At 44.6% G+C, this 26,088-nt stretch overlaps 1 protein-coding gene across 1 annotated transcript in view; it reads right to left on the bottom strand.

Moving 5' to 3' along the window:
* Positions 1 to 16,074: 16,074 nt before the first annotated feature.
* SLCO3A1 (solute carrier organic anion transporter family member 3A1) overlaps positions 16,075 to 26,088 on the bottom strand; it is a 113,560-nt gene continuing 103,546 nt past the window's right edge. Inside the window, exons 9-10 of the mRNA XM_042824641.1 lie at positions 23,208 to 23,272; positions 16,075 to 18,864 (exon numbers count right to left, since the gene is read on the bottom strand). Coding sequence (XP_042680575.1) covers positions 18,485 to 18,864; positions 23,208 to 23,272 — 445 coding nt within the window. The 3' untranslated portion in view covers positions 16,075 to 18,484. The remainder of the gene's footprint in view (positions 18,865 to 23,207; positions 23,273 to 26,088) is intronic.

Consider the following 26,088-nt stretch of genomic DNA (forward strand, 5'->3'; position numbering starts at 1 on the left):
GTTTATAGAACAGGCAGAAATTGATACGGAAGAGGTTTCTATCTGGAATGCACTGTATAAATTACTGGATGCTTATCTGTGAGTAATTCGCCTGCATATGCTAACTGTCCAGACACTTGCAGCCTATGGCAAAGACATTAGATAACCTTCGATTCTCAATTGCTGGGGGCAATCTCCATAGTAAATAAATAGTTCATCTCTTTTGGACACAAATGATGTATCTGTTTGCAAGCATCACAAATTCTGGTCTAGAAATGGATACTTACACTATACTTTTTTTTTTTAAGCTGTCTTTCCTTCCTTTGTGCCTGCAATTGGTGGCTGCACTTGATGTAATTTAGCAGCCCGCTACTCATGCCTTGCCTGTTTTATCCAGTGGGTTTCTGATGCGCCTGTCTGGGTGCCTGTCAGGTGGATGGACAGTTGAAGACATGATTTTTTTATCTTGCTCCTTCTTGCTATATGTGCCCTGCTGAGGGGACAAAATACTCTTGCTCATTTATTTGCCTGCAGTTAGGCAACTTTGCCTGTAGCTCTTTGCTGCTGCAGACCTATGTGCTGCTCTGAAAAGGAAATTTTTTTTCTACTGAGCTCTGCAGGCTCGAGACTGGAATTCACCTGAGCAAGAAGTGAGGCTAGGATGAAAATTAAGCACAAGGGTGTAAAGAAAAGTGTTTCCCATTGCTCAGACAGGTGAATGACAAGTATCACTCTCTTTCCGAAATAACTCCCACTCCCCAGCTTAATGCAGACATTGCATAGTGTTTGTTTGGCACAAGCTGGGTTTATAGCTCTATTTTCTAGAAATAAAATCGCTGTCTGCCTGAAAGCCAAAGCAGCTTTTGCTTTCCAAAGGAATTACATTGGCGCTCACAACCCATCTCAGTCTGGTGCCAACTGAGTGCAAATGAACCAGGACAAAATTGGGCGCATGGAGAGAAACCTCGGGGCTGCCTAAAGGCTCCAGGCAACTTGCAGATCAAAACCAGATGGTCTGGTGGTGCTGCTTCAAGCCCCCAGCCAGAAATGCCTGTCTTGTGACCACCCAGCTCCTGAGCCAGGGAAATTTCAGGAGCAAGCTCAGCAAAAGAGTCCACACCAGTCTCCTTGCCATGGAATGCACTGGAAAGTATTATTAAAACATAGGTGTAAGACAATGGTCAGCCAGCAGTATTTTTTCTGCCTAGCAAGTGGTGCTGATAAGTGCAAATTCCCTTGGAAGTTATCAGAGAAGCCGGCTGTGTTTGTTCGCTGGATTTGTATTTCTCAGCTGAAAGAGGTGCTGATCCCATGTCTCATTCTTGGCACTGCCAACATCCCTGGCAGAAAGCTGTGCTCAAAGCTGCCTGCTGGGAAATACTCCATTAATCAAGTGCTGACAGACCTCCTCGCTACCTCTTCCCATGACGGTCACACGTGTCATTTTTGCTCTGGAAAGTCATTCCTTGCAATGCTGTGTGGCACAAGAGCATCACCACGTGAGCATCGCCAGCATACCCACTGAACCATAGGGCAAAGGGACACCTCAGTGCCACATCTCCACAGTTCTTGAACATCGCCAGGGATGGTGACTTCACCACCTCCCTGGGCAGCTGTGCCACTGCATCAGCACCCTTTCTGAGAAGAAATTTTTCCTAATATCCAATCTGAATTCATCTGTCAGCCACCAGCTACTCACTCCACAGACCCAGTCAGTGCCACATCAACCCTTGCAGTATTGCATGACTGGGACCTGGGTTGGACAAGCCCTTCTTTGCATGCATCCATCGTGATTTGCACACATTTCTTAGGATGCGTGAGTCCAGGCAGCATCCAGTGCAGAAAGAAACTGAGCAAGTTTCCATCTCCGTCTCAGCAACACATCTGTCTCAAAGGAGAGATTGTCCAGATGCTATTTCTGCCTCCTCACAGCTTGTTGCAGCAAGGACTCCCCTACTACCTTTCCCAGAGGACAACAGAGTTGCCTTCACGGTTTTCTAAATTTAGCTTTAATGAGTGCAAAATAAATAAGGTAGCAGGGGAACATAATCTGGTTAACAGAGCAGCAGCAGAAAGCGCAAGCTGTTGGCACACGGCGATGGATTCTGATTTCCTGCAACGAATCCATAGGAGCATGACAAGGCCTCAAACAGAAACCTCAGTGGTTTGGTGGGGATATGGCTGGGCGTGAACCAGGCAGGTAGTCCTTAGTGATGACAGCAGAGCCGTGTTTGCCTTGGGCAAACACACATGCCTGCTGAGTTTGCTGTTCAGATGCTGTTTATGAAGAGAGAAATAGCACAGCCTGGAATACATAAAGGTCTGTACAAAATCACCCACTCGTTGGGACTTGCAGATGCACTTCAGTGCTAACATCCATCCTCTGGCTATTCCTGCTATTGCTGACACTCTCACTCTGCCTGTGGATCTCCTTTCTCCTCCAGCCCTGGAGCACCAAGTTCTGCTCATCCATCTGAGTTTGAACCACTCTTGTGCACTGCACCACTGAAGCACCCCAACCTTGGACCAGACCTGATTCTGAGTCTCATGGAATGTGAGCCCCAAATACTGGTGCTGTCAGATACTCAACAAACCTTGCAAACCCAAATTCCTTAGTCCAATGCTGTGAAGGAAATGCAGAGTGAATTTCCACAGGGGCTGTGTGCTCACAGCTTCCGCTGAAGGCAGTTGAGGATGCTACAATGCTCCAAATCCTTTCTTAATTAGACCAGAAATCTTATCATTTCCTGGGAGGGTTTGATATGTCCTTTACCTTTTAAAGGAATTCTGTATTTAAAAATATATCTGATAAACAGGAGCTTCTCTGAATACAGAAATAAATGGAAGGACAATCAATTCCTTTTCCTTGCAGTTATGAGCAATTTTAGCTAGAGAAACAGTGTTTGTAAATAACCCGTGACCGTTTTTATCCAAAATGATCTTCCTAGCAAATTAATCCATTATAAGACAGAGGGCATGAACAACATGCTCAGTCAGTTTTCTTGCTCCGATTCCAACTTCTTCAGGTCTGTGACCACCCATTCACCAAAGAAGAAATAAATAAAATTATCTCTAATTTCTCACTAATTTCTATCAGCTTATTTTTAGGGAATGAAGCAGAAAAGATATTTTTTGTACATATTCCTATTTATAGAGGATGAACACAAACTGTCAGATTTTGGTGGGAACTGCTGGGGCAGGAAATCAGATGCGTATGAGTGCATGGGGTGAAATGCAGGATGAAATATTCCCCTATACACAGTATGTCAGTAGGGTCATACTGAAGGCTGAGCTTGCATTTCGATGTCCTCATGGCTGTCTCATCAATACAGTGTGTTTATTTAGCTTTTTGTGAGGAGGGTTATTTGTGGGGTGGGCATAAAGGTGCAGCAAGAGGTTGTAGTTGTGGCTTGTAGTGTTTGTAGTGTTGGGTGAGCTGGTAGGACAGGTGAATAATGGAAAGAAGGCATTACTGTGCCCATTTTACGGATGAAGAGTGGAGGCCCAAGGAAACAGTGGCAAGCAAAAGCCCATGAAGGACAAAGAAGTGAAACCTGTTTGTCAGTTCACTGTGGTTGTGTTGCAGGGCTCACCAAGCCTTCTCGAGAATGCTCAAACCTCCAAAATTCAGCAAGAGGCTGGAAAACAGCAACTTTGTTCTCTGCATCTGCAACGAAACATGTGGGATTTGAGGTGCTCAGAGCAAACTGGCTGGACAGTTTGGCACCGAAGAGCTGACCCCATGCACACCCAGACCCTGCTGTGGACATCAAAATGAGCAAACAGCAGTGAAGTATTTGTGGAGATTAAGATGAATGATGCTTGCATGCTTTGCTCAGTGATGTTTCCAACCTTTGCCATGAATGTTCATCTATTTGTTTGCAAGAACAATTGTGCAAAGGGAAATTCTCAGAAATATGCATTAGAGTGAAGCTTCATCACAAAAGGGCTTACGTAGCCATGCAGAGATCTCTCTGCTGTGTATAGGAGTTTCTGTCCCTTGGGAAGAGAACAGGAGTAATACGATTGAGGTAATACATTCTGGAGAGCAGAAAACAGCAACGAAAGGATGGCAACCAGCCAGGTGAGACTGAAGAGAACTCGAGGGCTGAGATGCAACACAGACTGCACTGAGGAGGGAATGTAATCATAACAAACAAGCCCGTTCATTCATGAATAATACAGGACCAAGAGACAGATCTGACTTTGTCATTTAAATTATTTATGGTTGGCACGAAGTGGCCACCTGTTAGGGCTCATGGCACTGCTTTAACCCAGGGCACTGAAGTTGAAAAGCAAAAGACAGTGCTGCTTAACCTGAAGTATATCATCTTTGTTGCAAGCATCTTTAGGCTGTGCTTTTGCTTCATTCCAGTGCTGAAATTAGCAGTAATTTCTCCATAGGCCACCAAAGAGAGCCAGGGTATCCCAGGCCATTGTTTTTCCTAAAAATCCCAGCAGCTCTGTAACACACCAGAGCCACTTCTGAAAGCCACCCTGCATTCATGTCTAAGTAACCCCTCTTGCTCTGCAAACGACTTGTTTTTCTCAGGGTTGTCATAGAGAGGAGGATATCGATGAGTCAGTCGGGTGCCAAGGAGCACAGCTGAGAAAGAGGCATTGCAGTGGAGTCTTCTGCTCTCTTCCTGAAAGCACACATTTTTAGCCTGTTTCTCCTGTGTTCATCTCTTTGTTCCCTCGTGCCAATTTGGATGCCGGGAAGAGGAGCATCCATCACGTTCAGAGGATGCCGTGAAAGCAGACACTCTGTAGCAGGGAAGTCAATAGGTTGTTTAGTTACACCCTGCTTCCAGAAAGACAAAACTCACTTCTACCTCTCTGAAAGAAGGAAAGGTCTCAGGTATCAGTGCATTAGATCTTGAGAATTGTCCCATCAAAACACAGAAAGCAGTACAGGTTGTTACCTTTTGAGAGAAATGCCCAGCTGAAATCTGCAAGGTCTTTCTTCCTTGTAAGAGAACAGTGAAGAATGAAAGCTGTCAGTCGGTTCTGAGGCTGTTTTCACCAGATATAACACATGGCCTTTTTTTTTTTTTTTTTCCTGATGTATTTTAGCTTTGTTTGCACTTAACTAGGAAGCCAAAAAAGAAGAGATACAAGATGAATGACACCAGGCCTGTCCAGTTCTGAGCTTTAACCACCAAAAGGCTCCTTCAGCAACAGTAGCACCAAGAGAAGCCCAGGTCAGTGGCTATCATGTGGATCGAGAGCTGCCTGTATGCTCCATCTCTTCTAGAAGGTGCAAATGCAGCTTTAATCCCAATACCCAGAGCAACTTCATCCTTTTAGGCATCTCTAACAATTACTCCATTCACAAGGGAACAGTTTTGACTACAGCAATGTATTAACTAAATGAATTCACTCACTGATGTGCCTTTTTATCATCTCAAGTTCCCACTATCCCATGACCTGCTGTACTCCAACCACACTTCAAATCTCTGTTTTCTTCTTCCCTGGCTGCCAAGCACCTTCATATTCCCATTTGCAGTTTTGCATGAAGGATGCCAGTACAAAAAACAAATAAGCATGCGTTGTGCAGCCGCCTTTTGCTGAACATAATCCCCACAAGGCTGCTGGTTGACTTGTTCCTAAAGCAATATCAGTGTGTAAATACCACTATGGCAACACGTGGCTGGTAGCTAATCCTGGCGATGTTCAAGTGCCATTTCAGGCTGGAATGTGCTCTGACTCTGGCTTCATCCAGAAACCAAGGAGTCTTTCAAACAGCTCTGCTCCTTACCAGAGGTATGTAGGAGCTGTGTGGGTGTTAGCACTGGTTGAGCACTGATTTCACTGGGGAATTAGTACATGTTCTGAATGGAGAAAATATGCTTCGTAGACCCAGAGTTAGCAAGAAAGAGCCATCCAGGATTCCAGGCAAATGAATTCCTCAGATTGAAATAAAGAAGGGCTGCAGAGAAGCTGCCACCATCCCCATTATCTGCTCAGCAGTCACTTCTCATACATGCAGAGGGGCTCCAGGGGCCACCCCAACCCCAGGGGCCCCACACACTCTGAACAGCCTCTGTTCTACCTGGGGCTGAATGTGCTGACACATTGCAATCCTTTGGTACACCTCAGGAGATAAAAGTCTGTGTCCCCTCCTCTCCCACCTCTCAGGAAAAGTTTTCCCATCCATAATGAGTCCATTTTTATTCCTTCTGGCCATCTCCCAAACATGAGACTGGTACCTCATCACAAAGGCTCAAGGCTTTTAATAAAAACCCTGAATTTCCTTCTATTTGAGGCCAGAAGGTGACTAATGAAAAAAAGAGCCTGTGAGGCAGAAGGACGCTCTGCAGCAGCCAGAGTGGATGTGCTGAGTTCATACTGGTGGCAGCCAACAAGTCCCCATTGCATACAGTGGGGCCCCTGCAAAACCAGGGTACAGCAATGGAGCCCTTCGCAGCCTGGTCACATTGCTCCCACCCCTACAGCAAGGCAGCAGGACATAAGCCCAGCTTGAGCACTGCACTGCAGGCTCCTTTCCAGCCCCTGCCAGAGATGAGCATTTGCAAAAAGAGCAGATACAAAGCCAATTTCAAATGAATGTTGGCCTCAGACTAACAGGAAAACGAACCATTTGCTTTGATTTTTAAACATATTGGTTCTTCTTTCAGAGCCTGGATCAATTGAAAAGGGGAGCTGATCAATGGATAAGTCCTCACTTGTTCAAGAATGGGATTTCTTAAAAATCGGCAACAGTTGCAATTTTTTGCATTTCCCTCATAGGAGCTGTGTCTGCTCCCATTCCCCAGTGAGAAGCGGGCTCAGGGTGTGCCAGAGCAGCTACCAGAGTGGTGAGAAACCACCACGCAGGACATTCCAGACATCTGCAAGCAAGGGTATTTTGAAATTCAGTATTTTGTTCTACTTCACAATTCCCACAGAGTAAAGCAGAAAAGACTGCTTGAAGGCAATCAAAACATTTCCTTTCAATTGAAGGCCAAAGACCTCAATTTTTTTTTTCTGTCATGATAGAATCCAAGCTGCTGTTTTCCAAAGAAAACTCAAAATGATCCAACAAGAGACCCTCTGAGCTCATCAAAAGATTGTACGAATGAAGTACTCCTGAAATGGAGATGCTCCAATGGAGGGTCCTCCTTTTGAAGGTGGGCAATATTTTGACCAGCTCTATTTAGCAGGTTGCCTTTGTGTATCACCTGCACAACTGGAAGGCACTGGTGTAGAAGGACAAGTGGGCATGGTGGTGATGGGTCAATGATTGGACTAGACGATCTTAGGGGTCTTCCCCAACATTAATGATTCTAAGTGGCAGGTGGAAACACCTGCTGGGGACTTCAACCCTTCTGAAGGCTGACTCATGAAACCCATGGAGGTCTGAAGTGCAATCCCTCTGCCAAAGAGGCTGAGATCAGATGCTTCTCCCACTCCCCTCATTAGTAGTTTCCACCTGGTTGGATTTGTGCAGATCACAGGTGCTGCTGTTGTCCATGTTTGCAAAGCTCTTGTCTCAGCTCTGACTCAAGCTGTGCATAATGGCTGCAACACAGCTCATGTAACAGCATCATTGGGAACGTGCCCAGCACTCACCTTCTGCCCCCTGCAAATGCAGCCATGTGCCAGGTGCATTGCTGAGCTCAAAGTGCGCCTGGAAGGTGCATGGCAAAAACTGCCCTCTGCCATAGAGAGAGCAGCCAGCCCGTTTGGGAGCAGTGAACAGAGAAGATTTAGCTCAGTTATGGGAGCAGTGATGGCCTATCATGCAGTAATAACAAAACAGTAGGTAACGCTGTGGTATTTCAAAGGTCTCCAGGTTTTTGCAATGCACACGTGCCAAGTCCTTTGTCTCAAAAAATGATTCAGTGCACAGCTGCTAAGAACTCTGCTTAAAAACAGGATTTGAAAGAAACCTTCACCTTTCTGACTACATTGCCTCATAGCAACCACGTGAACCTGAACCCATCCCTTCAGATCTGGGGAGCACACACCAGGAGGTCAGAAGTGAAAAGCCTGGGATCAGCAGGGATCCTCTTGCAGAGAAGCCTCTTACCCCATTGAAAAGACTTCTGTGGGTGCACAGCAATGGGACAACATGGCCCAGGAGACCCATACCCCTGCCTGGCCAGTGCTTGTCATGGAAGAGAACAGATTGATTTTACACTTGTACAAACAACATGGGAAATGTCTGTCCTCCCTGACTGGCTGAGCAGGGCTCTGCAAAAAGAGCTGCTGGTACAAAAAGCTCATGATTCCAATTATCTCTTGTTTTTTCCTGCCAGTAATCTCCACTCCCGACCTTTTCACAGTCCCCACTCCAATCAGCACATACCCAAGGGCATCTCCTAGTAGAAAGCACAGGAACATCACACTCAAAGCCAACACAAGCTCTTCTCAGAACTGACATGAACGCTTCTAACAACCACCCCACATCCTGGGAACCAAGTGAATGTGACACAGAACCAGGACTGTGCCCTCCAGCCCCGCATCCCAAGACTTACCCAGGGACAGCAGGAGGAGGAGGACCACCACAGAAGTTGAAGGAGGTGGTACACCTCCCTACACTGTTGATGTGACCCATGTGTGAGTCCTTTCTAATTAAAGCAGAGCTCAGGGCACAGCCACACATAGGGTGCTGCTGCTAATTAGGGAGGGCTGAGTGCTGACACATTAACCTCTTGGTCTGGAAACATTAACTTTACCAGGTGTAATATCTTTTTGGTGACATAAAGGTTAATAATCTGCATCCAAAACAGAACCCAGCTCAGTAAATACTGAATGAACAGGGTGCTGGTAGAGGTGGCAGCAGATTGCTGGGTGTAGGGCTGCACCATGGGGACAGCCAATGGGGCAGGAGGGGAGATGCCCTCAGAGGGGACACCACAAGCAGAAGCCAGGCAACAAAATAAGATTTTCTGCTGTAAACAAATCCTGTTTTCCAACCATCTTCCCTCACTCTACCCCTCAGAAACCATTCTGCAAAGTTGTTTGAAAGGGAATTCAGAGCAGCAGCAGTTGTGCTCAGGTTGTATGCAGTAATACTGGAGAGTTTTCTAACTCTTAATCTTTGTTGCTGCTTTCCCCCCCCGCCCCAGCCTTCCAGAGGAGTGGTGAGGATCAGGCAAGGGCAAAGACTGAAACAAATACACAGTAAGTGGATATTCAACTCAGATCAAATGCAGATGCCTCATTTAGCATCGTTTGCTAGAGACTGAGGAGAAAATGATTTCCTTTTCTTATAGAGTTAAAAATAATGGCTCGTATAAATGTCTGCTTTTATTCTGACCACAGCAGCAGCCCAAACAAGTGGAAATGGATATCATCACACTCCCAGGAACGTGCTGCTCTACTGGCCTGACCGTGTGGCCCAGGCACTTTGATGAAGGCAGAAACCTCTCCAGCTCTTGAAGCAAAAACAGCTGCAGGGGCACCGGATGCTTTGCAGGGCTCAGCCACCTCACTGAGCTGTTATTTTACTAAAAGAGGGTTGTTATTTTTTTTTGACACAGCTGCACTAGCACAGAAAGCATCAGACAACCAGAAGACTTCCAGCACATTTCCAGGCTGCTCAACTCAGAGCTACTCCTCACACTGCTTTCTTCCAGGTATTCAAATCCTCACCCGGTTCTCCCTCTCCTTTTCTACAACCCCTCATTAAACTTCAGCTGAGAATTCCCCTTTTCAAGAATCTGCCCTGCACTCTCCATCACAACCAGTTTTCACCAGGACTTCTCCTATACTAGTCCCCATCAATCTGCATCTCAGTACCAAACCTCCAACCCCAAATTTCAGCTCTGCCTTCACTGAAACAAACCTTTCTGTGAGAAGCAGGGTGCCAGCCCAGCCAGTCAGAGCACCAAGAGATCATCCAGCAAGACAGGAGAAGAATGAAAATAGTGTTTTTAATACAATTTACAGCAAACTTACAGTATGTTATTTCACATCACATATTTCTAAACTGCTCATCTGGAAAATATAAGCTGCAAAAAAAATACAGAATGCAGTACTGAAAATATATCAAGTGTGCAGTTCCTCTTTTTCTTTAAAAATCAATTGTACAGGAAAATTGTTCCTTTTTTCAGGTTTTGGTTTATTTTGGAAGGGCTACTGAACACCAGCAGTAAGACCAGTACACTGCAAAGGCTCTCCCTTGGGCACCATAGAGAGGACTGACTGCCACATGGATGGATGAGCTCCAGGTGTGACATAGAGACCATCAGCATGGAAGCACCCTCCCCATGCTGATGGTGGATGGCACCGTGCACTGGTCACAAGCACTTGCCAGAGAAGTCCTCAGCTGCTGAGGACTGGAAGAAACAACAGCCCAGTGATGGGATGCATCAGGACTCGGAGGGAATGGAGCAGACATGCCTCACTGAAACACAGCATCATGTTCTCCATTATTATGCCATGGAGAAACACAAGGATGGAGGGGGAGTGGGCTAATGAAGTTCCCAATATTCTTACTGGTCAATAAAAAGGTTCCTCAATACCTGCCAGAGCCCCAGAGGGGCCAGCTGGCTCAGTTAACAGGACAGCTTTCCCAATCTGCTTTGGATTTGAAGCTCTCTAGTTTGCTCAGCTGTAGCTGCTGCTGGGGGATCTCAAGGGTGAGTAATGGGGTTTCACAGACAAGGCATATATGCTCTGATCAAGCTCTGCATCAGGAAAACAAGCAAAGAAATCAGAAATCTGGCAGAGAGGTGACTGGGCAGTGCTGTTCCTGCTCACAAAACACTCCAAGTCAAGAGCTGCTCTCCTCACTGCATTTAACCTGTACTGCTCCCTCCACCCTGGCTTGCTTTCACACAGTGTTTGTGTCTTACCTGTGCAGGGCAAAAGGAAATTGAAAATATCCTTACTGTAAACGTTTCCCCTCTAATGCCATTTATGTACTGTTAGCTCACACGACCCCAACCATCCAACACCTTGAATGGGATGTAAGTACACACAGCAGGGAAAAAAAAAAAAAACACAAAACATTTTTGCAGACTGCATTTGACTTGTATCAAAATCCTAACAGACACCACATTTATTGTACTTTATTTACATGGTCGTCACGTATAATATAATACAATACAGCGTTCCATTCGCAGTGGTAGGCACTATGGGTTTTAAAAGGTCACAGCTCTTCCCCTGCTCCCATCCCACCCCCCTCCCCACTGAAGAGCACCCAGAGCTGCCTTCTGCTTGCAATGCTGCCCCGTCCCAGTGCTGGTTCTTTTTGCTTTGACCCCTGCTCTGAGATGGCACCTTCCCAAAAATGGATGGTGGGAGCTGCTGTCATGGTCTGACATGGAGAGTCCCACACTTTGGGGTCACAGACCATTAGCAAACCATACTGTTTCTCAATGGCATTAAATGCATATCTTCAGGACCACGCTTATAGCTGAAAATGTCAAGAAGGCAATAGGGGCTCTGCAGGACAAGCTACAGGCCTCCAAGCACAGCTTGCAGCCACCTGCAACCAACAGAGCACAGTTTTGGTCCTGTGCAAAAGACTTCAGGAAAATGGCTGCGATTCTTCAAGAGGGATCACCACCTCCCATCTCACCAAAAGCATCACGAGCCAAGAACAGGGCTCACTCACAGAGTCACATAATTATTAAGGTTGGAAAAGATCACCGAGATCATCTAATTCAACCCTTCTCTTCCTTTCAAGTTCATCCTGTTGTGAGGCACCAAAAACATAGCACTGAGATGCAGTTTACACTGAAGGGTATTTGTGCCATGTCAAAAGAAAAGGATTTTCAAGGGCAAAGTTACATATAAGTGGCAGGGAAAGACTCTCTTTTCTGTCCTACCAACAGCCAATTCCATTGGGAAGAACCAGGATATGTTGGGCTATACGCACCTCATTGATTCCCGAGGTTCTGCTTCAGATCTGTGCTAACACTGCAAATAAAATTTCCACCACCTCCTTCACCTGAACAGCAATTTGTTTTTGTCTGGGTTCGTACCCTTCTCGTGTTTGCTCTCAGTAATTACTCAAATGAATGCATTAACTGGTAGGAATACCGGGAGAGGCAGAGAATTTCAAGCATCTGGGAGAGAATATTCCTGGAAAGTGAATGGTGAGCTGGAAGCCAGCACCTGCGTCCAGCAGCACTCTGCCCACTGGCAGAGAACGAGAACCCACCCTCTCACTCAATTCTTAAGCACATACTTTTGAACAAAACATTTGTACTGAGAAGAAAATTCCATCCTAGGGAACCAGGGATTAGAAATGTCCCCCATGACTTCCATGTCCAGACAGAACAAATTTGTATGAATTATAAGAAAGCTTTTTCAACCCCCAACCCAACCACAGATTATACGCAGAAGTGGCCTTGCAAATACACTGGAGGCATTTTCTTGTTTTTCTCAGCAACTCACAAGGAGGAAATAAAAGGAAAAATTCATTTATGAAGTTGCTATAAATTATTTGCTGGGTTGGACTTGACAAGTTCCTTATTGCTTTTTGCCACGTGCAGACACTGACTTCGTGTAAAGCAAGTCCAGCTCTAGCAGTGCCCTGACAACTTCCAATCTTTTCCTTTCTGGGGTGTGATACTCTGCTCTCCTGCAGTTAATCTCAAAAGGGAAAACACCACAAACTCATTGCATGCCAAAGACCATATCCCTAGAGTCACTCCATCCATCAAACAGAGATGGAAGCAAGGTTCTGACAACCAGAATGGCACGTAAGCACTACATACATCCATGCTGCTACTCTTGCAGCCATCTAAATGGATTCCTTCATGGTTTCCTCTAAATATCCTCTCGGCACTAAGGGATACTCATAGCTCAGCTTATATCAGTGGCAATGCTGAAATTCAAGAGGTCCACACTGATACTCTGAAAAAAAGAAAACCCTGGCATTGCTTCCGACTAGAGGGAGCCTCATCTGCTTCACTGGATTCAAGGAATAGACAATAGCCACAGATCATACTTGGCATCACTAGTTCATAAATAAGTACCTAAGTCTAAGACCTGCTGAAATATCATTTTCACAGCAAAGTAATTTTATTAAGACTCAGATTGGCAAGAAATTTAAATGGAACAATGGAAAACATGTTTTGCAGCCTAGAAGTAACGGAGTTAGTGCATCAAAGCAGAACAAGCTATTGTGCTTTGAAAGTATCTGAGACCTGCTCATACCCTAAGCAAATTTAAATGCCAGCAGTGACTCGGTAGAAGTGAGGAACTGCCACTAGAGGAATCATAAGGGCTGGAAAAGACCTCTAAAAATCATCTAGTTTTGACCCATACTCACTATGTCCCTCAGTGCCATATCTCTGTGGTTCTCAGACACCTCCAAGCACGGTGACTCCCCCCCCACCTCCCTGTGCCAATGCATTACCACTTCTTTTGAAAAGAAATTTCTCATGACATTCAGTCTGAAAGGAAGGAAGCACTGTGGCTGGAAGCTGATGGCTGGTTTGGAAGAAACGTCCACAAACTGTGGGTTTTGAGAAGGCAGGTCTGCCCAGCAGCACTGGAGGCTGGGTGATCACACCAGTCAGTCCTGGAAGCTCTGTCTCAATTAATTGCTGCTTATGTTCACAGCAACTAATTATCTCCTGGCTGCCCAGTGGGGTGAGAGGCTAAGTGGACAGGAGGGCATTATGCTGAAGTGAAAGGAGAACGCCAGGAGCCTCCTGGAGCCACAAAAAAAAAAAAAAAAAAAAAAAGATGAATCACAGCAGTAAGATATGATGGTGGGAACGGGGTAAGCTCAGCCTTCAGTAAGGAAGGAACAAGCTCCTAATGGAAGCAGAAACAGGTGAATATTATTGCTTACATTCAGGGGTGCTCTGCCCAACGTATAAGGGGTCTGTTTACTTCAAAGGAGTTAATCAGATCCACACAGAGAGCAACAACACATCTGCTTCTTCCTACAAAGATTACACACATGAAATTAAGGAGACAAACGTGCATGGCTGTGTCCAAATGCAGAGTGGCCCTTGTGAACAGAGGACCAAAGCTGCTAATACATCACTTCAGTAAAGTATTTGCATACATCTTTACTGCTGATAACTCCCTGTGCCCCCTACCAAAAATAAAACAAACATCACTATCAGACTTGCTCAGATCTTCAGAAAACACCGTGCCCACAGGACACACAAAGGTAAACCCCAAGTATCTCACTTCTAACACTTTTGATGAGCAAAGACCAGCTAAGGATGCTACACCAAACTCTGATGAGGATTGGAAAGACTACAGATCTCATTCAGACCCTTTATTATTCTGTTTTAATTTAAGAAAAAACATCAGTGTACCTCAGTGTAACACCATAACGTGACAGAAGGTATAGCAATAACAGCAGAGCAGCACAACCCCAGGCTGCAGCAAATGGAAGCAAGCTCAAACGTAGCAGCTGTAGACACAGAAACAAAGGAAGAAAAACTACATACCTCCAAAAGACCTCAGGCAGGCAGGCAGGATCTCCAGCAAGATCTCCTCACCTCCACTGCCAGCCCTTAAATGAGGTCTGGGAAAGGATAGATCCTGGCTCCACCCCTTCATCACTTAGATGCATTGCATTGCATACACCTGAGCTCCCCTGGCTTGGCCCTGCCTTCCCACCAGGTGCTCAATCACTGCTTCAGGCCACGACTTAGCATTTCCAATCCTATCAGCCATTTGGAAACACTCCGATCGCTTTCCAAACGTCTGCAGCCCATCAGCTCAATTCTGAATCGTTACTACTGCAACTAACTGACGCTGACTCCTTTCTGCACCTTCCCCTTTTCATCTCTGCAGCAAGGTGAGACCCAGCTGGATGGATGATGGAAGCACTCAGTAGCTCAGAGCACCTCGCAGAGTAGGGCAGTGCGAGGCCCTCCTTCTTGTGAAACATTTCGAGTTCCTAAGGCAGGGAGGCTTTGTTTAGATAATTCAACTGATGATCTTTTTGATCCCGTTACACATCCAGGATGTTCTGAGCAAAGACAGAAAAATGAGTGGCTTCAATATGTATTGCAAAAAGGGTTCTGAAAATGCAGCCTGGTGCTGAATGAGGATGTAAAATCAAACAAAAAACCTCAATGGTAATCTGCACAAATTTTTGACTGGGGCTCCCTTCTGATTCTATTGGGACAACGGCAGGGTGGTATCCATTCAAGAGAAAGGAAACCCCAATCTGAAGTCATGCAAGGCAACTGGACAAACCCTCAAAGACTGCTGCCTCTCAAGTGGTTTACATCTCCAGCATCCCCTTCCTTAGCAGACAGTCATAAAGAGAACACCATGCTTGGAAATGGCAAAATAACATTTCTGCTGAGACCAATGGCTCAACAAAGCCCTCAATTTTAATGCCCCTGAATATGGAGAAAAAATTCCATCAATGAAACCCGAGTGCACTGCTTGGACCACGGCACCACTGATGCTCCCAGACACTTCTCTACCTCCACCTTTGCTCTCAAGTTTGCTGCACGGTTAAGGCAGTTGTGGGAAGTGAAGTGCTCACAGGCGAAGGCCCACGCTGCACACTGGGAAGCAGGAGGACGGTTGAGACTCTTCACCTGTCATCCTAGAAGAATGACTGGGTTGCAGGCGAACCCTGTTTGTGATTTTGAGATCAGGAAAGCAAAGAGCCTGCTGGGATGGAGGAAGGTTTGGTCTGCATGTTTTCTTTAAAATAAAACCCTTGTTTTGAACCTGTACCAAAGCAATGACAGTAAAGCCCTTAGTGATGCAGGCTTCTGATAGATCACTAGAAAAAAGCAAAGAAAGAGTGGGATGGGAAGAAAGCTTTGCAAAATACACATTAACAAAAGACATAAAACAACAATCGTGCAGATATTTTAAGTTAAGCTCAAAAATAATAGAAGTAACTTCATTCAATCACATCTCCCACACATACCAAGAGAAGAGATTACATTTAAAAAAGAATTTAAAAAGAATTCAAAAAGGAAAAAATAAAATTGAAAGCATTAAGTGCACTGGAATCCTGTTTCTATAACTCCAGTCAAAGGGAACTTTGGAGTAGACTGACGAACCACAGCTCTTGAATGCTGGGAGCTTGTTTTCCATCATGCCACCGTACCATTCTCCTTCACCTTGGGTCTTCAGAGGAGAAAATCTGAATTACAAAAGGAGCTACAGAATTTCAAGCAGCCAGGCTTTGAGGAAGGTTCCATTCTCCAACATTTGTGTTCAAGTCTGAATGTGTGTGTACAGTACAGCATCACGAGCTAACATTTGAAAAGACAGCAGTCTAAGTAATAAATTTTGAGAATGAAGAGAACTGTACAGAATGATTCCAAAGGCTTATACTTGACAATTATACATATTTTATGAGACAGTTATGCACCCTGTGTCTTTTTTAAATTCATTGTTTTATGGATGCAGTATCTCTTATTCTAGCAGACAGGATATACTAAACAAATCTAATGGTCTAAAAGCATCATTTACCACTGCACCTAACAATGGCACTGCAGAGATTTGTAGCTTTTTTTCCCTTAAACTCCTCCATTACCCAAGTGATTCTTAGCACGGCTGCAGACCAAGAACCAAAGATCTGCAGATATAACATTTGTTTAGTATTTGGCACAGTGGAGTTTGTTTGATATACCTATTTCACCCTTTTTTCACCCTTATTGATGCTGAACTTGTAATGCTGTGCATAAATTACAAACACGTTCGTGAAGCAAATCGTGTGGAGGCAGCCTGGTGCCCCACACCCGAGTGTAAATGCCCAGATAAAAGCAAGGTCTGCTAAAAATGAGTAGTGGGTTATCAGCCCCCGTAACTGCCAGCAGTGGGTGAGGAGCAGGGGCAGATCAGCCCATCAGCTGCATGGAAGTGATGCCCAGCATTCGGATCAAGGCGCCGGCTCACTTCTCTGAACAACCTGCACGTTCACAACAGCTTCAAAATACAAACAAAAAAGGAGGTTCCTGATTATGATGCTGACCCTTAAAATCCTTCTGATAGCGGAAACGGGTCTGGTTTCCATTTCTGGCCAGGGAAAACCCATCAAACACAGTCACTTAGTATTGCTTCCCAACAGGAATGTTTTGGAAAATAAAAATAATACATACAAAATAAGCCTGACCTGATGGCTTCCTGAAATCAGATGAAAGCTTCCCCTTGATTTCCGCAGCCTTGGATAAGACTGCATTGCAAAGGCAAAGGCAAATCTGTTCTGCATGGCCACCTCCTGAAGATGTGAACGAACATTTCAGAGGTGCTCAGTGCTGGCCAGCCTCTGCTCCCATAACCCAGCCTTCCACAGGAACACACTTTGCACATCTCAGGGCAAAATGTGGCTTCCGGCAGATTATTCTACTTTCCTCACATGGCTTCCATGGAAATGAGTGGAATTTCTCAAGTGAGAAAAATATCTGTTGTGAAGATTAAGGTCAGTATTCCTTTCACCTGGTACATACACACACACATGTACTTTAAAGAAAACATCCACCACACGATTTCTAGATTGCAAATTATATATATATATATATCTTTAAAAACAGGAGAGAACATAAACAGTTTCTCCCTTCATATATATGTATTCACTGAGTCACATAGAATATGAAAAAACTATATTATGTAAATCATCATATTATCTATAATTCTCCAACTGTTTTTATAGAGACACAGTGCGTTCGTTCTCTTTTTTAAAAACATATTATGTGTCTTCATTGGCTTGGTAGCATATTAGAATGAAGGCGTATGGATAAAAAATGCAGAGGATTAAACAAACCCCTTGAGTCACATTATTCAACAGGATCCTCCCCCAAACCAGCGTAAGCCCTCCCTATGGAAAAGTGTCAGCGATTTAAGGGTTAACATAGATTTGAAAATAATCTCAAAAATTAGAGGATTACACAGACAAATATTTGGAATTCATCCCTCTTTAAAAATGACAGCACATTTGGCAAGCGTGAGCAAACATCTCCAACTTTACTGGGTTTGAAAGATCCGAGCACAGCTATTCAGAGACAACCCAAAAGCTGCGATCTGCAAACACGCCTCGGCTGCAAGGACTCGGGAGCTGGGACAGCACTGCTCGCTACCTGGAAGCTTTCCAGCAGCTTTCAAGGTGTTTATCGTGGACTCATGGCTGGTGTCAGAGCAACATCACAGAGCACGTCGGGTTTGAGCAGCACCCAGGTTCGAAGGGAGGATCCTTCAGCCCATACTATGGGAATAGATGGCCCCTCGGGATGCGAATGCCTCTTCCAGCATTGCCATCATCATCTTGCTTCCTCAGCACCTTGTGCCCAAGGCTCTCTGCTGGCTGAGCTCTCCAATGAACCTCTGAGGATGCCCTCTGGCGATTCCTGTTTTGGAAGCCCATACTGTCACCAAAGGGGCTGGTAGCTCCCTGCTTTCTCCATCACCCCGCAGGATATCACAAGTGATCCCACTATAAGACGTCGTTCTCATGAATCCTGGCTGGGTTTGACTTTGAGAAAAAGACAAAAGTTTCCTGTGTTGCCATTGTTGTCTTGTAATTTTGTTTCTTCATTCTCTCTTCTCATTTTTATTAAAAAGGACCCTCGGGTTATTAATATAGTCCATCCTTCCACAGTCACTATAAAACAGACTCCATATTTTCACACCACTCATGATCTTCAAGGTTATAGATAAATTTTGTCCTATGTGGTTGGTTTTGGGGCACCGAGTCCCGCCCCAGATTGTCTAAGGTGAGAGTAGAGGCAAAAAACTCACTAGTGCTGAGACCACCTTCGTGGTTCTTGATGTACCTTTTATAGTTTTTCCTCAAGCACTGCCAGGTGGTTGTATATAGGATGAATGCAAAAGACTTGAGGGCTATAGCAATGCTAACATACAGGTATCTGTAGACCACATTGTCGTACAGCGCGCAGGCTCCTTGCTCGCCGCAGAACGTGCTCCAGAACAGACACGTGGAGTCAATTCCAGCCCCAAAGATCAGCGGAGGTGGAATAAAACCTGTCAAAATAAGAGAGACAAATCATTCTTTTATGATCTTTATGATGAAGAGAGAGGACGTGATTACACCGAACGGAAAGCGAGGGCACTTAGCGAGGTTAATGGTCCCAGATGGAGCCTGGGATTTGCTGGCTTTTTTAGCTCTAAATCAACCTAAACAAAGTGTGCGGATATGAGTTTTCAGCTTGGAGTCGATGTCTATGGAAGAGATTCCTAGTTATATCCCAAATGCAGGTAGGATTTTATTCAAGTTTAAGTGCCTTTCATTAAGCTTCTTTTTGTCTAGTGAGACTACATGGAGGGGCAAATGAAAAAGGAGGAGGATGGCTTTGTGGATTGCTCTCTGTTTAGATGCTGGTAATTTTGCACTCCAGGGCTTTCACTTGAAGGATGTCATAGACTCCAGTTCAGTCTGAAATCAGCTGCGGCACCAAGATCTGGTTTTGGACCTTTCCCTGACACAGGAGTAGGCTTTCTCCTGACCTAAGGAGAAGAAGCCATGGCCTGTAATGGATTCCATTGATTAAATACAAAAAGAAGGGAAAATTTCAGCGTGCCATTAAATGAAATAAAACAGCAGGATTCTCCTACAGCCACTGCAGCTAACTGTGGATGAGCACGTCTCGTTCTGCAACAGAGCTGCAATCTTAAAACAGAGCAATCACTCAACCCCTTTTAACCAATAAATGCGACATTTTTCTCTCTACTTTCTCCCATCTTATGGGATTGCTGCAGAATTTCCCCCATTTCAAATCGTCCCAACAGTGGGGCATCATCCACACCCAACTGCGTGCTCCCCAGTCAGCACCAGGCACTGAGCATAGAATCATAGAATTATTAAGGCTGGAAAAGAACTCTAATATCATCTAGTCCAGGCACCACCGCATCCCCCATTCCCACCACGCAAATAAACCATGTCCCTCTTGCCACATCTCCACTGTTCTTGAACACCTCAAGGAAGGAAGGTTGACTCCACGACCTCCCTGAGATTGAGCACTCAGAAGAAAACATAAGTGTTCTACATAATGCAAACCATTTTTCCCTCTTCTGCTATATTTCTATGGGTAGGCTGGAAGTGGAAGCCCTAAGGAAAAAGAAACAAAACCCAAAAAGCCCACTGTTGCATGCTAAGACAGCAAGCAAAGGAGAACACCATCTATGTGAACTGAATAGCAGGTGGGCACAATGAGCTCTCTGAGATTGGGCACTGACAGCATCACTCCATCTGTAGGTGCTGTGACTATAAATAAGCATGTAGGCACATAGACACAAGGACTGCACTTTTTAGACAGGAAGCATTTAATCTTGGATCCAATTTCATCATTAACCTGTATTTCCAGGTTTGAATATGATGCTTTCCTTCAGCTCGACATGAACAAAATAATGACATTCATGACATATATCCTAAGACTACAAATAAATTGGTTGTAGTCACTGTTCCCTGTGGTAACTGAGATCTTTTTCTTTTATTTTGTTGATGACTAGAGCTCTGCAGGTTATGTTTGATTTTCTTTATACGCTAATAACTACAGGAGTAAAGAAAGGCTATACAGGCTTCTGGTACACATTTGAACCATGACTGTGGTGAATAAGAATAGATGATACAAAAACAAGACAATGTGTTTGTTAGAAACATGACTTCCAGTCATCACATCTAAAACTCAGTTATGTTCTGCAAACAATGTCAGTGCCAGCTCCATGTTTGTCACTGCAGTGACGGGAAAGTCTAGGCTGAGCTGGATTTGCTTCTAAGTTAAAAGACGCCTGTCTTTGAAGCCTGTGGACAACTGCAAACTCAATCCAGCACTCGAAAATTCAGCCAGACTCCTGCCACGAACAGGCAAAGAGATTGTGCTGCTGAGCGCAGTTCGTGTGCCTGGTGCTGTGCTGCCTCCAGATGCCACCTACCTATGGGCTAACATCCAGATGTGGCAGTGGGCAAGGAAACAGCAGCTGCATGATTTCTGGGCTAAGGGAGGGCTGCATTTGGACCATAATTTTGAGGTGTGAGTCCATACTTGTTAGTATGCTGAGAGACGCTGATGCAAAGCTTACGAGATGTATAAGCTGGACTTCAGAAATGCCATCATTCCCATTCCAGCTTCAGCTGGTTCTCCATGTTTTCAATGCCTTAGAATCATAAAGATTGGAAAAGACCACTAAGATCACCCAGCCCAACCCCATCCCACCCCACCATGCCCACTGACCACATCCCTCAGTTCCACGTCCCCATGGTTCTTGAGCACCTCCAGGGATGATGACTCCACCACCTCCCTGGGCAGCTGTGCCACTGCACATCCCAAGCAAGAGCCCCCTGTATAGCAGCTGCTACTTTCAAAAACCTTTGGCTCTAACCACTTCGCTTTACACTCCAAGAAACCACTATTGCACATTTATATGAAGGCACTGTTATGCTGCTCTCTCACAGCAGAATTCCTGTGGAATAAGATAATACGTCCGGGAGGATATCGGGAGAGTTCAGTTGTGTTTCATGTTATTACAGTGAATATTAAAGAGATTCAATCATGCTTTCCCTCTTATTGCAAAGTGTTGCAAAAAGAAATCCGCTATATATATTTCATTGCAGAAACTGCAGGGTTGTAGAAAAAAGCTGCTTCTGTCTTACTGAAATCTATTAGCTCCGATTGCACCTCTGGGTCTCATACCACGTATATTTAATACACTCCTTTGGTTCAAGAAGCAGCTATTACCACTCTCTTCTTAAGTCAAAGCTAAAGGTGAACTGAAATGCTTTTAAAATATATCAGTAAAGCTAGTCAGATTATTAAGGGCAAGATTTGGATACCCTGGCTTATCTTGAAAAGCACCTTTCTCTTCATTTTCTATGGGCTCTAGCTACATTGCTGATATTCTGTGGGATGTATTCTCTTATTTCAAGGGAATTCCTCAGTGACAGAGCAACACATAAAGATTTGAGTTTGAATTCTTACTATGGCTTCTTCACTGGAAGAAAAAGAAGATCTATTTATCTTCAGTATACATGTCTGAGCTCAGTTTTAGTGGAATTGAAGATGATGCTATCTCAGAAGATTTCTCTCTTTCAAAAGGAATAGGAAAGAGAGAAAATCTTTCCCCTTAAATACCTTTTTCTTCAAAAACAACAGTCTGCAATACCCTCCTTGCAGACTTGCCTGACGACACCCCACATTCAGCCAGCAAGAGCTGCAGAGACAGGCCAAAACCTGAGAGCAGCACTGACAGCAAAGGAAAATGCTGTCTTTGCAAGGCTTGAACCAGAGCCAACCCAATCCAGACGCAACCCTTTGACTTCTCTGAGCTCTTGGTGCATTTGCTTGATGGAGCTTTCTGTATGACTGCAGCTACTTTACCAAGAGCAATGAAAATCTAATTGGCTTTAATGTAAACTGGTCTGGGACCACCATTTCCCTTCCAGCTCATGAGGAATGAGTTCTTACCAAAAATAATAAAGTACTTACTCAAGGCAATGAGTGGTACTACGGGGATTTTTGGTCCCCTACTTCCCAGAACTTTACTACAGCCTAGAAGATGGCATTTAACTTTGTGACTGGGGATCAAGCAGAGAAGGCGCTGCCGGTGCTCTGCTGCAGGAGCCTTAAAAAAAAAATAAATCCCACCTCCAAGACAGGCAGAAACCATGTGCACCCACAGAATGATGGGTCATGAAGATAATGAGATGAAATACAGGGGTTGTAAAATAGGAGCCATCTCTTTAAAAGGGAAAAAAAACCAACACCTAGAAATAAGAAGCAGGCAAACAAAAGCCCAGTGTGCTCCTTTTAATTCACACATGAGAAATACATTCTGGTCCAGAGGAAGGAACAGCCATTTGCTTTTTAATGGGATATTAACCCACAGGAGAGTACAAGGACTTTGCCTGCCTCATTTTACTGTCTTCCTTTCTGAGACACCAGAAAGAAGGGACAAACACACCCTATGTAACACAGGTCCTGTCCCTCAAATGAGGATAAAAATACGTATTCCTCTACTTCAGCCATACGCAATACAAGCAGTAATTGTGCAAGCTGCTGACATGTTAATAGCTATAGGAGAGGGCTGGCTGCGTGGGAGCATGGCAGAAATGGTCATTTCTCATGCAACACCACATTTTCTTCCATTAGCACAATCGACATGGCAGGAAAAGTGCCTTTGGGAATCTGGATGCCATATTCTTCACAGGGAGGTCTTGGACCCCACCGCATCAGATCCCACCCATGACAACTGCAATTTCTGATGTCAAGTAAGTATGCACGAAGTAGAAATCAACTCTTGCATATTAAAAACAGTGTTTTCTGTGAGAGAGGAGAGGGATGGGGAGAAAGACGAGACATCTTTATACTTACCCAGCAAACGGAGAAGCAGGAAAAGCACCCCCAGAGCATAAGACTTGAGTTCGGGGCTCACGGTTCTGTAGGGAGGAGAGGGAGACAGTGAAATCGATTCTTATTGTTCTGCTTTCATTAACACACCCCATGGCAATTCCATGCTGTCAGCCAGGATGCCACCACCACCTCTTCAAAAAGTCATTAATGTGGCTTTTCTTCTTCCTTTGCCTGAACCGCCTACAGCCTGAAAAGTAATTGCAGTGGTGGCCATGTGATAGGTGCAGGAATTTAGCAAAGTCATTAACAGCAGCAGCTCGTCTTGCTGTTGAATGGGGAAAAATGGAATTCTCATCTCAGCAAACTGGCATTTACCCCATCGTGTTTTTAAGGCTCCAGATGTTGAGAATTTGTATCATCTGGAATCGCGGAATCACGAGGGTTGGAAAAGATCACTAAGCTCACCCAGTTCAACCACCAACCCATCCCCACCATGCCTATAACCACGTCCCCCCTCAGTGCCACACCTACACAGTTCTTGAACACCTTCAGGGACGGTGACTCCACCACCTCCATGGGCAGCTTGTGCCCATGCCCGACCACTCTTTCTGACAAGAAAGTTTTCCTCACATCCAACCTGAGGAAAGAAAACTTCTTATCTGGAGTCTTCTCAGACTACAAGGAATAGGGGTGGAAAGGAAGATGATGGACCAAAATGTTCAGCAGAACTGTTGGATCAAGCCTCCCAGTGGGGAAATGCTCAAGAAAATGAGTTCTCATGGAATTTGTTTTATACTGGGAAGACAACTGCTGCCCCACCTTTTGCTGTGGACAGAACCCAGTTTATCACATTAGTATTAGCTTTCATAGGTGCCTTAAAAAATAATTCATGGCTTTCTAATTCGCTTAGCTCAAGGATGCTACTGGCTAAAGGTATTCTCTTGAGGTAGGCTCAGAGAAATCTTCGGCATTTCAGAAACCATTAATTTGGTTTTAACTCTTAAAATAGCATTTTATGTCCCAGAGGATACAAAGGCTTGGAAAGCAGACAGCGATCCCCATGTGACTGCATATATATTGGCATAAATATATCCCCACAATACCAATAAAATAGCCAGAAAGAGCAATTGGTTTTAAATTAGGAAAAGACCATTCTGATCACCTGCCTTCATCTCATGCATTACACAGACCATGTAACACGATATCCTGAGTCCTGCATGAAGCCCAAACCTCTGGCTGTGTTTCAGTAGAGTTACCCAGGCTCGACATAAGACTTAATGCCATGAAGAATCTACTCTTGGAAAAATATTCAAGTAGTTAATGGCTTGGCTCAAATAGGATTCTACAGTAGAGTAGGAAATAAAGGAAATGAAAAGAGTATCAAGGTTTATTTTATGAAAAAATTGACAGTCATCTGAAAAATTCACAGTGGGTTTTTAATTAATAGTGGCGTTCATCCATCCACCTTTTTGTATTTAAGACCAAAGTCCATTCCCACACCGTAGGGTGAAGTAATATTTGCCACCTGGAGATACTACCTTTCTTTAGTGCCTACAACAGTGAACTAACGACTTTCCTAGACAAGACATCTAATTAGTAGACACTGAAGCAAACAAATCTCACACCAGATTCTTCGGGGTACGGACTTGCAGTGATTCCTGCCCTCATGGCACCTGCTTCCCTTTAGATGCTGGACAAGCAATATCAGAAGGCTTTGAGGAGTGGAAGACAAACTTATTCATATTTTTATTCCCCCCTGCAACCCATCATCCCAGACAGTCTCCAGACCCCAAAGTGTCTCTCCTATCTTCAAGTGGTTACATCCGATGGAATTGTTTCCAGACCAAAACTTCAGTTCTCTTTAAGTGACCATCTCAGGTACATGCCAAAGCTACTGGTCCCAGTGCAACTCATGCTGGCTCCGAGAGGGGAGTTCATTCTTAAGTTAACCACAGGAAGCAGATGATGCCACTAGTCCCTGCCAGAGACACCATGAATACACGCCAGCACCTCCTTCCAGCAATGCTTTACCCAAAACTACAGAGACCATGAGGTTGTATATGGTGAACAGCTCTTTCCCATACATTTTAGTAGCTAAAAACTAAAACTCTGATAGAAGTGTAGCTGCTAGTTTGTATGGGTGAATTGTTTATTTCCCAGAAGCGAGAGATGAGTGTTTTTAATGTTCCCTTCCTTTTTTTCTTTGCTTGTATTCTCCTTCCTGGCGGCTGACTGGCTTATCTCATTTGGAGTCGACACGAAGACAACTCCATTCAGGATCCTACAGGTGCTGGCAGTTCCCCTGAACAAAGAACCCTTCAAACTTCAGATTGCTTTTGCCACAATATTTATCACGAGAAATTTGATTTCCCTTTAGCTACCGTAGATGCAAAGAGAGAAAAGAAGCAGTAGGTGGAATATCTCATTTTGTATCCTGCAGGGAGACATGCCCTCACAGAGCCGTTCTGTCCAAGATCCACTGAAGAGTGCGCTTCTAATACAAACCTTATTGATTGGACTTTATTGGAATTTTCCAGGCTGCAGAATGGATCAGCTATTTATGCCTCTGGTTATTATTTGCAGTAAGTGACAGTCCTGACAGATAAGTAATTCTGGATAAACGTGGGCTTAGGTATAATGCTTATATCACAGGGGGAAGTGTTCCATGTGTCTGGAAATAACACAAGGTCAGATATCTGAATAAGCTACTTCAGCTATTCATATTGGCTCTACTCAGAGACGTCCTTCACAATTTCGAGTTCCTTTTGTTCCTGGACTTGGTCCAGGATGAGAGAAGTCAAACTCTAGCCAAGGCGGTACTGACCAACACTCACCTTTGCAACAGCCTTCCATTTTTCCGTGGTTTCTAACATCTCCAGGCCATTTCTACAGGTATCTCATT

Source organism: Centrocercus urophasianus, unplaced genomic scaffold (assembly GCF_019232065.1).
Source record: "Centrocercus urophasianus isolate 14NV4802_14NV808 unplaced genomic scaffold, USGS_Curo_1.0 seq_23, whole genome shotgun sequence".
Taxonomy (NCBI): domain Eukaryota; kingdom Metazoa; phylum Chordata; class Aves; order Galliformes; family Phasianidae; genus Centrocercus; species Centrocercus urophasianus.